The 14,697-nt window shown below is 35.0% G+C and overlaps 1 protein-coding gene and 1 long non-coding RNA gene across 3 annotated transcripts in view; one reads left to right on the top strand and one right to left on the bottom strand.

Annotated features, from left to right (window-relative positions):
* LOC150085817 (uncharacterized) overlaps window positions 1–14,697 on the bottom strand; it is a 46,813-nt gene that overhangs the window by 7,454 nt on the left and 24,662 nt on the right. Inside the window, exon 2 of the long non-coding RNA XR_016546941.1 lies at window positions 12,705–12,835. This is a non-coding gene — a long non-coding RNA (uncharacterized LOC150085817). The remainder of the gene's footprint in view (window positions 1–12,704; window positions 12,836–14,697) is intronic.
* LOC150085818 (protein NipSnap-like) overlaps window positions 1–14,697 on the top strand; it is a 140,497-nt gene that overhangs the window by 103,648 nt on the left and 22,152 nt on the right. For both annotated transcript variants that reach the window (XM_090373504.1, XM_090373503.1), the window contains exon 8: window positions 12,578–12,661. In XM_090373504.1, the coding sequence (XP_090229630.1) occupies window positions 12,578–12,661 (84 nt within the window). The remainder of the gene's footprint in view (window positions 1–12,577; window positions 12,662–14,697) is intronic.

The raw sequence follows: 14,697 nt of genomic DNA, 5'->3' as shown, positions 1-14,697 counted from the left end.
AATAACTAAATCCGGTTTTAAAATCATCCACAGCTTTCTAAATTTCAGAACCATATTTCTCACTATTGAATTCAAAAACAAGAAATTTTTGCAAATGATTTTACATATTTGCAAAATGATCGAATTTATCACACAACTACTCTCTGTATCTTGTAGCTGCTTATAATCATCTCCCCTTTGATCAACAAATTTTTTAATTTCATTCAGCAAATTTTGAAATCTCTGTAGAAACTTACTCCGACTCAGCCACCTCACATCTGTGTGTAATATCAGATCTGATTCATTTTCATAGAGTTGCATTTTGAAAAGCCTTTTAAAGAGATTGTCCTCTGATGGAATTCACAATTTTGAAAGCTACATCCATAACACTTTTAGTATTTAATCTTTTGCTTTCTAACACTTGTTGGTGGATGATACAATGGTAACTCAAAAAATCCAGGAATTCATCATCCTTTTGGCACAATGCGATGAATCCATTAAGATGCCCTGTCATTGCTTTAGCTCCATCTGTTGTTATTGATACAGGCTTAAATAGTGGTAATTTAATTTTTTCAATAAAATTTTTGAATGCATTAAGTGTATCAAGACCTTTAGTTCTTTCTTTTAACGAAAACCATACGAATAAAAACGAGCACTTGAGCTGTATCAGTGACATCTGTAGATTCATCCAGTTGTAAAGAAAAGGACACACAATTAGCAATATGAGCATGCAATTGTTCGCTCACATTTTTACTCATTTTTTCGATGCGTCGCATCACAGTATTTCAAGATAATTGCAGATCTTGAAGAGCACTTATTTTCATTTTTGTTCTTAAAATTTTCAAAAAAGAATCTATTTCTAAAAATATGTCTTTGATGAATTGACCATCAGAAAATTGTTTGCATTTTTTGCAAGAAGATTACTCACTTTAAATGATGCTACAATTACTGATGAATTGACCATCAGAAAATTGTTTGCATTTTTTTGCAAGAAGATTACTCACTTTAAATGATGCTACAATTACTGCTTTAGATTGTAAATTAGATGTCCTGAAGAAATTTTGTTGTGAAAATAATCTGGATTTAAGTTCTTTTAATTTATTTTTTCTAATATCATTATTAGGCAAAAAATCCAATTATTTACCATGGAGTGCGTTGAAGTGCCTTTCTAAAGTTCCTTCTTTGGATATAGCTACTGAAGCATTGCGAATTAAACAACAACATTTTTCTTTTATCATTACAAAAAAAGTATTCTAGTTCCCACTCTTGATCAAAATGATATGTTTTGCTTTTTTCTTAGTATTCATTTTAAATTAAAGGGTATTAAATTAACAGTATAAGGACTGTCCAGTTATTAATATTAAGTAAGCTAAATAAGAATTTGACACATACACTATGCTCTCCACAATGTAACTGCATGAATTTTCACTAGACAAGCCTAGCTAGCGGCTGCACGGTGACGAGTAGTTACATAGTTCAATAGATTTGTAATAAGTGTATGCAGTTGGGCTCATAATAATAATATCATTTAGACTTTGACTAATGTATTTAAAATTCATCATGATCAACCGAAATTAAAGCTGCGATCGAATTGTTGGCCACCCCTTCTGTATATTATTGACAAAGCCCCATGAGCTGTCCTGACAGCCTGTCTGCATTTCTCAGATAACTTCATATCTGCCTGCAAATTACCACCATGTCATTTTCATTTTCCAGTACCCTGAATTTAGTACCATATACATATAGTTGGTTCATTACTCTGGGTATATTGCAACCCATATATGCAGTACTTTGCATTTATCAATGTTAAACTTCATTTGCCATTCTCAGTCCATCTGCCTAACTTTTCTAGATGCTGTTGTAGTAGTATACTGTCATTACCATCAATAACCACCCTGCCAACCTTTGTATCATCTTCAAACTAAGGCATTAAGCCTGATATGCTTTCATCAGTATCATTGATAAATACAGAAAACAACAATGGGACCAACACTGAACCCTGGTGACTCCACTGATAACATTAGTCCTCGAAGAGCAGTGTCCATTGATTACCACTCTCTGTGTTTCCCCCACTAAACCATTCCTTTATTCATAGCAGCAACTTGTCCTTAATGCCACACTGGTCCAATTTCTACAGCATTCTTTTGTGTGCAACAGTATCAAAAACTTTTCTGAAATCCAATTTTATGATATCAAAATTATTTTTTGCATCCAGTTCCATCGTGACTACATCATACTATTCAGTCGAATAAGATTTACCGTTAACAAACTCATGCTGTGTCTGAAGTATAATTGTGGCCTTGTATAGATGACCCTGCATTACTTCTTTTACCGGGCGCCTCCGTAGCCAGGTGGGAAGGAGCAGAAGTGCGTAGCACACGCTTCTTGATTAGACCGGGGTTCAAGCCCGTCACCACCAAATACGGAGGATGTGGAAAGGTCAGGAAATGACCACCGCATATTCCCGGAGCAATATGGCCTTAGTTGCTAATGCTCCTATAAACCAAATAACAACAACAACAACTTCTTTTACCAGTGATTTTATTATTTTCCCTGGAACAGAAGTTAAACTAACAGGTCTGCAATTACTTGTGTCCCCCTTTGATCTCCCCCTTGTGAATTGGGGATACATTTGTACCTCTTCAGTCTGTGAGAACCTCCCCTGAATCCAAGGATGCTCTCATAATTATGGCTAAGGTTTGCTTATTTTCTTTGCTGTCTCCCTTAATATAATCAGATAGATCCCATCCATCCCAGGTGCCTTTCTTTTGTTTAACTTCAACAATTTCTCTTCCATTTTTTTACAGTTATTACAAAATGATTTAGCTTCCTGTTAGAGTTTGATAAACTTCCGGCATCCCCTTCTCTAAAGAATTCCTTGTGTATGATTGTAGATGGAAAATACTCGATCAATTTGTCAGCAACCTGGGTGGAATCATCAACAGTCAAATGTCAATATCTAGTGGACGAATATAATTCTTCCCCTTCCTTCTAGTGTTTATGTAATTAAAGAAATATTTTCTGTTTTTCTTTGCATCCTTCACCAAAAATTTCTCTTAATCTGCCTTCGCTTGCCTGACCTCCTTTGTGGCTTGATTACAGACTAGTTTTTATTTACCGTAGGCTTCTGTGTCACCCAATAATTTATATGCATCCTGCGCATTTTTCTTCTCTGCCACAAATTTCATCAGTTCACGTGACATATGAAGTTTTCTGAGCAATGCAGACAGGCTGCCAGGGCAGGTCATGGGGTTTTGTCAATGATATATAGGAATTTTGCTAGCAGGGAGAAGGAGGTGATTGTCCCTCTGTATAAGGCAATGGTCATGCCACGCCTTGAGTACTGCTTACAGGTCTGGAGGCCTCATTTTAGGAAGGATGTAGATTTACTTGAGCATGTACAGAGAAGGGCAACAAGATTGGTGAGGGGAATGAAGGGATCCTCTTACCAAAAGAGGCTTAATTTCTGCAAATTGCAGTGGCTGGAGACTAGGCACCTGCGCAGTGATCTGATTGAGGTGTATAAGACCTTGAATGGGTTGAGCACACTGAATTCTGATGGGATTCTTCCACTTGTTCAAATTACGAACCTAAGGGGGCATAAATTCAAATTAAGAAAAGACAGATGTAGAATAGGTGTGCGGAAATTTGCCTTTAGCCAGCGGGTGGTTGATTGCTGGAACAAACTTCCATCTGCCGTTGTGGAAGTTAATAGGTTGAATAAATTTAAGGAGGAACTGGACAGGCATTTGGAGGGAATGGTGTGTTTTTTTTTTTTTTTTTTTGGCTGATGCTGCATAAGCTCATACACTTGCTTTCTTGCATCACATGCCACTACTACTACTACAGTAAGTTTAGGTGCCCAGAGAGTGCAGTGCAGAAAGCAAGAGTCCAACAAATGAAAGTCAGAAGAATGAATGAGAGTGTAAGTGTGTGAGAAAAAGAACACAAACCATAAATGTTACAGTTAAGTACACACTAACCCTATAACCCTAGTTTTAATCTTTTATATTCTTTCTTATTTAGCTTAATTATCCAGCATTAGTATTTAAATTTACATTACACACCATTGTATCTCCCCCCCCCCCCCGATGTGTGAGAAAAAAGATGAAATGAGTGAGCGAAAAAAAAAAAAAAAATATATATATATATATATATATATATACACAGGTAGTTCTCGACTTTACGAGTTAATTCGTTCCTAGCGCACGCTCATAAAGCAAGAATTTATTTCCCATAGACATAAGGTTAAAAATAGGGGTTTATGTTTTCAACAATGAAATTAGTTAGCTAATTATTTTGTTTAAAGAATGATTGATTTAGCAAAAGAAATGAAAATTAGCCTGTAAATCCAGCAAATTATAATAGAGAAATTATTTACGATTTACAAATGTTAAAGAATGTTTATTCTTCTTCATCAACTAAATGTTAGTTTAACTTCTGTTCCCGGAAAATTAATGGAGGCACTGGTTAAAGAAGCACTGCAGGATCATCTAGACAAGACATCAGTTATGGCTCAGACACAGCATGGTTTTGTTAAGGGGAAGTCTTGCCTGTCAGTTTGATTGGATACTATGATGCAGTCACAAAAGAACTGGATGCAGGGAATAAGTTTGATATTATATACTTGGATCTTAGAAAGGCTTTTGATACTGTTGCATATGGAAGACTGCTGCACAAATTGGAGCAGTGTGGCATTGGAGGCAAATTGCTGCTATGGATAAAGGGGTGGTTGAGGGAGAGAAGACAGAGAGGGGTAATCAGTGGACACTGCTCATCGTGGACTAATGTTGTCCATTATTGGATCCATTATTGTTTTCTGTATTTATAAATGATATTGATGATGGTATATCAAGCTTAATGTCCAAGTTTGCAGACGGTATGAAGGTTGGCAGGGTTGTCAAGGATACTACTGACACTATGCTACTGCAACAGGATCTGGAAAGGTTGAGCAGATGGGCTGAGAGGTGGCAAATGAAGTTTAACATTGACAAATGTAAAGTACTACATATGGGAAACAGTAACTCCAGAGCAACGTATCAACTCTGTGGTATTACACTGACAGTGGTAGAGAATGAAAGGGACCTGGGAATGGTTGTGCAGGCAGATATGAAGTTTTCTGAGCAGTGCAGACAGGCTGCAAGAGTAGCTCATGGTGTATTGTCGATAATATATAGGAATTTTTCTAGCAGGGATAAGGAGGTGATTATTCCCTTGTATAAGGCAATGGTCAGGCCACACCTAGAGTACTGTATACAGGTCTGGAGGCCTCATTTCAAGAAGCATGTAGAGATGCTGGAACGAGTACAGAGAAGGGCAACAAGATTGGTGAATGGAACAAAGGGGTGCTCTTACAAAGAAAGGCTTAAGTTTTGCAAATTACAGTGTCTGGAGACTAGGCACCAGCGAGGTGATCTGATAGAGGTGTATAAAGCCTTGAATGGTTTGAGCAAGCTCAATGCTGATGGGATTCTTCCTCTTGCTCAGAATAATCACCTGAGAGGGCATAAATTCAAATTGAGGAAAGACAGATGTAGGATAGAGGTGAGGAAATTTTCCTTTAGCCAGCGAGTGGTTGGTTGGTGGAACAGACTTCCATCCCTTGTCGTGGAGGTTGATAGCCTGAATAAGTTTAAGGCTCAGTTGGACAGGTATTTCGAACAAACAGAAGGGTGAAGTGGAAGTGGTTATTTTTTTTTTTTATTTATTTATTATTTTTTTTTTTTTTTTTGGCTGATGCAGCATTAAGCTTGCTTTCTTGCATCAAATGCCTCTACTAATGCTAATGCACACTCGTTGATCACTCATTGACTCTGCACTCGTTGGTTTGTTGCACAAGGAGTCGTCTTATTCAGAAATGTTTCAGAGGCATTTGTTTCCAAGATTATCTTCTCTTTTAATTATAAATTTCACGATTTCATGCATAAGCATTTTATAATAAATGATAATAAATATAAAATTAAAATTAAATTAAAACGTATGGCAAAACTGTAGAGCGAAAATTTAACATAAAAATTAAATCAACAGGGAGGGGGAAAGTAAAGGTAACAAGACAAACTGTGATAAGAGATTCACAGGGCTTTGTTTGTTTGTTTGTTTGTTTGGTTTTTAGGAGCATTAGCAACTAAGGCCATATTGCTCTGGGATATGCGGTGGTCATTCCCTGACCTTTCCACATTCTCCGTATTTAGTGGTGATGGGCTCGAACCCCGGTCTAATCAAGAAGCGTGTGCTACACACTGCTGCTCCTTCCCACCTGGCTAGGGAGGCGCCACAAGGCTTTGAATTCTCCTATCACAGTTTGCTGTCATATACGTAAACCATCCTGTTTATTTAAAATTAAGTATATACATACATTCAAAAAGATTACTTTCATTATTCCAAATTATCCACCAAGTAATTACCTAAAGTTAACCTAGCAAAACTGGTATAGAGATTACAGAAACGGGTATGTATAATACATTCCTCTAGTATGGCTATATGTCTGCTCAAAGATCCTGAGGAAGTAGCAGAGGTATGGCCATGAGGGAGAATGTTAATTTTCACTAACTTTTGCTTATTTTCTCCAATTTCTCCAGCTTTCTCTAATCTTCTTTAAATTTACATTAATTTGTTGTTTTTATATATATTCTATGTTATATATTTATATATAAGGCTATCCATACCAGGGCTAGATTTATATATAACTAGTGGGTTGGTTGGGGTCACTACAAACCTAATGCTCCCAAGTAGCACCATAATTTAATAAGTAATAATGTATAAATAAGTTAAGTACATATATAACCCATGCACGTATAATGTCTAATTGTCACAGGGCAATAGCATTAACGTAGGAGCCAATACCCTCATTCACGCTATTTATTATTTAAATCTAAATGTCATTAGACATAATTCCAATATATATAGATAAAAAGGTAAATATCAGTATATTTATGTATATGGTAGGGGATTTGAGCTATCAGGTGTAATAACCGAGAGAACCTGTAAGTAAAAAATCAATTTATCTGAAATAAAAATAAAATGCAATTAATAATTATAGTAAGCACATATATATAACCTAACAGGAGAAAAAAAAAATAATTATTATAAACTATAAGAAAAAAAGTATAAAAATAAAATGCAAGTATAGTGAGAAGGCGGATTTATGAATGAAGTAAATGTGTCTTCCCCTTCCTTTGCCTGGTGGGTTCCCTACTGCTGGCTAACATATCCCCCCCAGACCAGGATGGGTAGTTTGACCTTCCTGCCGGGTTCGGCAAGGACGTGCTGTGGCTTTGCTGCCAACATGCCATTTGGCAATTTGAACTGGCTACTCAAACCCAGTTCCCTTTAAATCCCCATCCCCAGGCAGTAAAGGGAGGAGACGGATGTCTGTCTCCTCCCTGCCTCTCCCATATTTCACCTGGTGGGGCTCAGTCCTCACTGACCTTTGGGGGAGCCTTCTCTATTGTACCCATCCTTCTATTTGTTTCCTCCCACTCTAACTAAACCGACCGAGTGCGCTCCTAACAATGCCATCAAATTCTAATCAATGGCTAAAAATTTAAATGCTTTCTCAAAAACCTTTCAGCCTTTCCAAATTCTAGTGTTCACCCTCCCCTCTTTTTTTAATAGGTCTTGCCACTGAAATCCTCGGCAAATAGGTAGCGGGGCCTGCCAGAGGACTTAAATAATTTATTGTGTGCCTGACCTGCCTCCTCTGGGCAAAGTGTGGGCATTGGTAGGTCCCAATAGGAGCCCAATGCCTAAATGGTCAGAGAAACAACACTACACAAGAAACCACTCCCCACACACTTTTTAAATCTCTGGCCTCCACAGAGTTCTGTGTCATACAAACAGAGTACGCAATGCGGAGATGGGGGGAAAACCCCTGGTGCCGTCAGACAACTAACACTTTACTGTATAGAATTTAGAAACTCTCTGAGGCCACTGTAGTCACCATTTATGAAAGCAAAAACCTTTCCCTTTACCCATATATACATTTTTTTCAGGGTTATTTAATATAAAATTTCAAAATTCATTACAAATCTTTTAGCAAGAGCACCACATCTTATCTGTGTTCCTGAGTAATTGTAGATGTAGTTTGTAAAAGATTTCGGTATGAAAATAATTTTAAAATTAAAAAATGAAATTGCTTATGTGAGCCATTGTTGTTCCCTTTTGTCTTATAAAAGCCAGTATGCTCTGTAAATTAAGCTCCAGAAGTTGAAGATGAATAAAAGTGTGATGCATAAATAAATATAAAAGACAGTATTGTAATAACAAGCTTTTTACAATTTTTTTTTTTGAAATTCTGATTTTATTTTTGAAATAATTTTAATATTGGATAACGAAGCCAAAATAAAAACAAATTACTGTTTAAAAGCATTTATGTGTAAGGTTTTCATTTTAATGAATTTTCAAAATTTCATGTAAAAAAAAAACTTGCTGTTCAGGGCCCACACAATGCTTATTAAATAACAAAGAAATTGTGTATGGCTTTAATAGGGTTGAATAAGTTAAACATAAGGAATCTTTATAGTCGTATAAAGTCACATAACATTACTTCATTATTTTAATGTCACATAAACATTACTTCATTATTCTGCAGATCACCTGACACAAATATACCATGTGATTTTACAGTCAAAAAAAAAAAAAAAACGCATAAAATTAAATTGAGAGCTTGATAAGTCTAGAAGGGATGCCAAAAACTTTCCTTTAGTCAAAAAAAGCAGTTGAGTTTTGGAATAATGCCCACCTACATACCCTTATGGAGATTGGAAATTTTTATACATTTAAAAGAAGATTGAACAAATACTCAAAAGACACAGGTATGTGAAGTGAGGGTATGTAACACAGATGTAATTTATTCCAGTAATTTGAATTTATGATCCCTAGTCCTGGAATCATTTATAACAGTAAAAATTTCACCTCATTCATTTTACTTTCTCCCCACAGAGCCTTGTGCACCTCAATTAGGCCTCCTCTAAGGTGCTTAGTTACCAAGGCCTGTAGCCCATATATTCAATCTTCCTTTTTGCTGATTTTTTGCTATTTTGTTAATCTCATTAGATGCATTGCCAATCTCTGGATCCTTTCAAGAAGCTCAGTGTCTTATTTGAGGTTTGGTCTCTGTACTAAACACAGTTTTCCAAGTGTGATCTTCAAATTTCTTTACATAGTGGGATAATGACCTTCCTATAATCTACAAGCAAATGTTCAATAAATCACCAATAGAAAACCATGGGCCCTCCTTGCTGCTTGTACTGCTCAGAAAACTTAATATCCGACTGTATCATAACCCGCAAATCTCTTTCTCCTTCTCCTGTTCTTAGTTCAACTCCCACTAACTGTGCAAGTTATTTTGGGATGGTTATTGCCCAGAAGAACTTGCATTCTGTTTGCACTAAAATAGCTGCCACTTTTCTGACTATCTTGACATTAACTGCAAATTTTGACAACACCCTGTATCCCTTCGTTGATGAAATTTAAGGAAATAAAAACAACAGTGGTCCCAGTACTGATCCTTCAGGGGGCACTTCTTACATTAGTCCAATCTAAAGAGTAACTATTAATCGTAACCCTCTGCCTTCTGCACTGCAGTCACCCTGCGATCCATCTAAATATTTTCTCTGTGATTAAACGTGTTCTGATTTATACGGTAACCTCTTATCTAGGACTCAGGAAATGTTTTGCTAAAATCTAAGTTAAAAATGTTGAAATTATTACCTTCACTGGCTCATGAGTGACTGTCAAATGGCTAACTGGTTAAACATGATTTTCCCTCTACAAAACTGTGCTGTGTTTCATTTAGAATTCCATTTAGATAGAAATCTAAATGATCCTATACTATACTACCGGAAGTGCTTCTGTTAGTTTATGCTAAGTTAGCTCCTGGTTAATCATTGTAATTTTGTGTTTCCAGGCCATCCCCAAAGTGATTATTTGTGTGTCAAGACCAAGTAGGTGAGTCTGCAGACACCTTTTTTGCAGTTTTAAAAGTTGAGCAGTTGTTGAAATACAAACTTTTATTTTTATGGCCGATTTACCATTAAAAACAGTGTTAAAAAAGCATAGTAGCTGCCACTGTATATGCTGTTCTTTAACTCAGCTATACACAGTTTTTGAAATTTATTGTCCACTTCCCTTATTTGAAAAAGTTTAATATCGAAACTGCCACTGAAAAGAGTTTTAACATTCAGCCTTTTGGGGAAAATCTGGAAGAGCTAAAGCAAGAATTCAGATGGTGTTTCCAGGATTTCAAGAAAATTGAACCAGTTGTGAAATATGTTCTAAATCTGTTCAACAATGTAGGTATTTCTGAGATTTCAGTATTAATTAGAAACTTATTTAAAACAAACATTGCAGAAACTGAACTAGAAATTAATCCCCACAGGAACAATTATGTTCTCTTTATCATCCCTGTAAAATCTGACATTCTGTTGGTGACATCATTAATTGTAGCTCTCGGCAGACAAACCCTGGTTCTGATCCATCTGTCTTTATTACAAAAACCGTTGCCTGTTTCCTTTACAATGGAGGCTCCTAATAAAATTAAATTCTCTTGACCCAGAACAGTTTGTGCTTGACTGTTTTGTTCTAATGTTCAAATAACAGGTGTACTAGATACTTGAGACCCTGACAAGTACTCAGTTTTATTATTCTTTAGGGTAAGCACCCATTTATTCACTGACTCAAATTCTAGCAGTACACCAAGTTTTAATTTGATATAGGTACACTGCTTAACAGCAAAAACAATGAAAGTAATCATCATTTTTGCAATACCTGTGTGAAAATACTTCTCTTCTTTATTAAATTGCTGCATTGGGCCAACACAGCCTAGTAATAGATATATTATACATGTGACAGTAGTTATGTTTTCAATCAGAAGTTTTTCTTCTGCACATCACTTGGCTATTCATTTAGATGCAATACACTTATTCGCTACACAACACAAAGTTACTAATTTAAGCTAATTAGTTCTGATGATGGAGCCAAATAGCTCCAAAACCAGTCAAAACAGTGCCTTGGAGTTTTTAATGAATAATGGATTCATCTTCTTAGTAATGTTATTGGATTAAAAATGATATTAGTAACTTTAGGTCAGCTGATGTTTAAATGTAATCGTTTCTAAAGTGAGTGGTAAGCTCTATTACTGGAGCACAATAGTGTCTACAGGCATATCAGTCAAAGTTTTAGAAAATAATGCAGAGTAGCATTTGTATATCAAAGTTTTATTTGCCCAATACCTTTTTTGGTTGTCTCAGACTTTTTATGATATGGTACTGTTATGCAGTGAAGAAAAAAATTTACTAAAATATTTTAATTTAACCACATTATAAATTTTATTGCAGCTTTAGTTTTAATTAAAAAAAAAAAAAAATGAACATGATATTTTGTTTATGTAGTGCTCATCATATTATGGGCCAATAAAAATAATAATCCAAAAAGAAATATCTAATTTTGGGTTGAGGCTTTTAATGTTGCAGTTTAAGAAATCTCCGAAAAAATCACTCTGCTTATGAATTCATTTTTTAAAATATAGCTACTAATAATATGAAAATGAAATATTTTTCCTTCTAAAGTTCATATATTTTTGACTAGTATGAAAAAAATATGTATGAACTATTCATAAATGGCTATGCTGTAAGCCAGCGTTTCCCAAACTTTTTTAGTTCCGTAACACTTTTCATCTCACAACATATTTACAGAACACAAGTTTAGTGGGAGCCAAAGAACTGTTTGCTAATATTTTATTACATATAATGCACTGTGCATCAGGAGCATCTTTATTTCCAACACATGTAAAGCCGAAATTCGAATAACTGTCATCACATTTTCGTTTTGGTCTTTTATTAGTTAGTTCCTATTTTTTCACTTCGGATTTTTGGGGAACAAAAGGCTGCGATTGTTCATCCTTACTTTGAAATGTGACAGTATTGTGTTCGTTTTCATCAACCACAGTTGCACTACTATAAGTACTTGCTTCTTGTTTTAAAGTTCCTTTTTTCAACCACAAATCCATGGCCATTTATTTTAATAATATTTTGAAATACTGATAATTATACAAGGAAGTGAGTTTAGTTATGATATCAGTTCGCTTCCTCCTCTCCTTCAACCCTTGTGGTCCAGGCTAAATCGCATATGAATGTCATATTAGAACACTACATTTCTACTTTCTCATAGCTGTCATTACCTCAACGAATACTTCTCTATGCAGAAGCCCACAAAATAGTGTTCCGTGGTCTATTTAATTATTAGTCTATGCCAGTATATTAATAACTGAAAAAAAAATTTTTTAAATTATAATGATACAAAATTGGTGTACGCTACAAATATGCAAAATTTATTTTATTTTTCTAATTATTAATTACGATTTTTTCATGGAACACTTGTCCACACCTCACAGAATACTGGTGTTCCGCGGAACACAGTTTGGGAAATGCTGCTGTAAACAGTTAAATTTTGGGAATGGTCGTGTCCCCTTCTTGCTGATGAGTTAAAAGCTAGAGAATATATTACTAGCAAAGATATGTTTTTTAATAAATTAACTTGTATATCTCATATATATAGTGAAAATTTATAACAGAATAAAATGTTCAAATATTTTAAACAGGATACAAAGATCTACAAGTAAGAAAAGAGGTAAGGGAAGAGGCATGGAGGAAACCTGGATGGGATGAATGTGTAGCATATACAGGTAATTATATTATAAAATTTGCAATGAGATATTATACTATCACCTTTTAGAATCCAATAGTCTTCAGAGTATAATTAAAATAGAGCACCACATGGGAAGGAGCATATGTATTACACATACCAGCAAGATCTTGGAACCTTTCTGGATGCAATGAGCTAGAAGTAGGGCTATATTCTTCCTTATGAAAAAAAAAAGAAAAAGACCCTTCAATGTGACCTTAGTTGCTCTGTAGATAATGTAAATGGAAACCGTAGAAAAGAATGTGATATATACACCAAAATTTATTTCCAAGATGAGATGGTGGGTTCATATTCATGTTGAGAGATCTGAGTTCTAATTTCATCACAGTCAAGAATTCTTAGTCTTCTTCATTCAGGGCTGCAGTTGCCAATTTCAGGTGATAGGGTTTTTCTATGAAAGTTATTCCATGTTTTTGAGTTTATGCAGCATGAAGTGGCACACTTTGAGAAAAGTAATTAATAAGCCATTCTGTATAGATGTTCATAAGTAACAGTTATTAAATTGAATAAAGTGCAATTATAACCCTTCAGTATAGTTCAGGAACAGTTTGCCAAGATTGGGGAAGATGGCTAAGTTGTGAAAGAAATGCATTTCATATTTTGGAAAATAAGGCAATTTTGGCAAGTATAATGCATATACTGAAATTTAATTGTTTCTCCCACAAGCAATAAATAGTGTAACATTGATCCACTGTTAAACTGCCAATCATCTAACTAGTTAAACTTACTGGTTAATGAAGTGTCAGTACTTAAAGAAATTATAATTGCAAATGATAAATGAAATAATATTTATACTTACTAATATCTCTCTGTACATTAAAAAAGTTTTCCTCCTAGCGATATTTATTCAAGCCAATGGGAGCTTACTCAATTCATTCAAAGCTTTAACTACTCCAATCAGATCTCACAGATATTTAGTCTTCAGATGCTGCATTGGCAGAACTGAAGGCTTTCTTGGTGAGAACATCCTTTTGTTTCCCTTACTAATCTTGTTCTGCTCTGCACTCATTTTAACAGATCCCAATCCTTCTTAAAATATAAATCCAGTAGCTTTTAGAAATCAGAATCCAGAAATTTTTAATACAGATCTGTCTTTCAGCTGGAATATACCAAAACAGCATTTTGGATGATTTCTTCAAAATTAATAAAAAGATAATCGCACAACACATTTCATTCTGAAATCAGTATATTTCATTTTTAAAGTAATTTTCTTCATCTGTATGTCATAAAAGTACTATTTACTTTTTTCCTTTTGTTTTTTTATCAATTTCTCAGCTCTGTTGTGAAATTTATGGGAAGTTACAAAATATACAAACTGTCAGATAATATACCTGCTATTTAAATCTCTGGCCTTTTCTTTACGGTAGTTTCTTTTTAACATTTAAGAACTCTGTTTTTGTTTTCTTTGCCCTTCAATTGGGGCTGTATGCAAAGATAAATTTCATCAATCAGTCTTAGTTTCTATGATACTCTATACTGATATAATATTAACATAGTTCCACCACTAATTCCACTTTAGCATTAGCATTAGTAGAGGCATTTGATGCAAGAAAGCAAGCTTATGCAGCATCAGCCAAAAAAAAAAATAAAGTAAAATAAATAAATAAAAAATAACCACTTCCACTTCACCCCTCTGTTCGTTCGAAATACCTGTCCATTAAAGTTATACATTTAATGTCATACTTCTTTGACATTAAAGCTTCTAACAGTAAAAAGCACTAATCATAGTGGTTGTTCCAACCACATATTTTACACTGTCATGGTTCACCCCAAGTTCCCATAGACTATTGAACTTGTGATGCTCACCCAATTTGTGTCCCTTCTGCTTTTTTACTACCACAATGAAAATTTTCAGCCTTTTAATGTATCCAACTTGGTCAACTTAGTTCCGTATTACCAACCTATTCTCTTTCATTCGTCAATCATGGCCTCAAGCTATCTAACCAGGATTTCCACCCCCTAGTTAGATAGCCTCAAGTCCCTTCCGTAATTTTAATTTTAAAATGGCACCTATAA

The sequence above is a fragment of the Mastigoproctus giganteus genome, chromosome 5 (genome assembly GCF_048544385.1).
Source record: "Mastigoproctus giganteus isolate SK-2022 chromosome 5, ASM4854438v1, whole genome shotgun sequence".
Classification (NCBI taxonomy): domain Eukaryota; kingdom Metazoa; phylum Arthropoda; class Arachnida; order Uropygi; family Thelyphonidae; genus Mastigoproctus; species Mastigoproctus giganteus.
The sequence above is the reverse complement of the archived record's forward strand: the minus strand, read 5'-3'. Positions and strand labels throughout refer to the sequence as shown.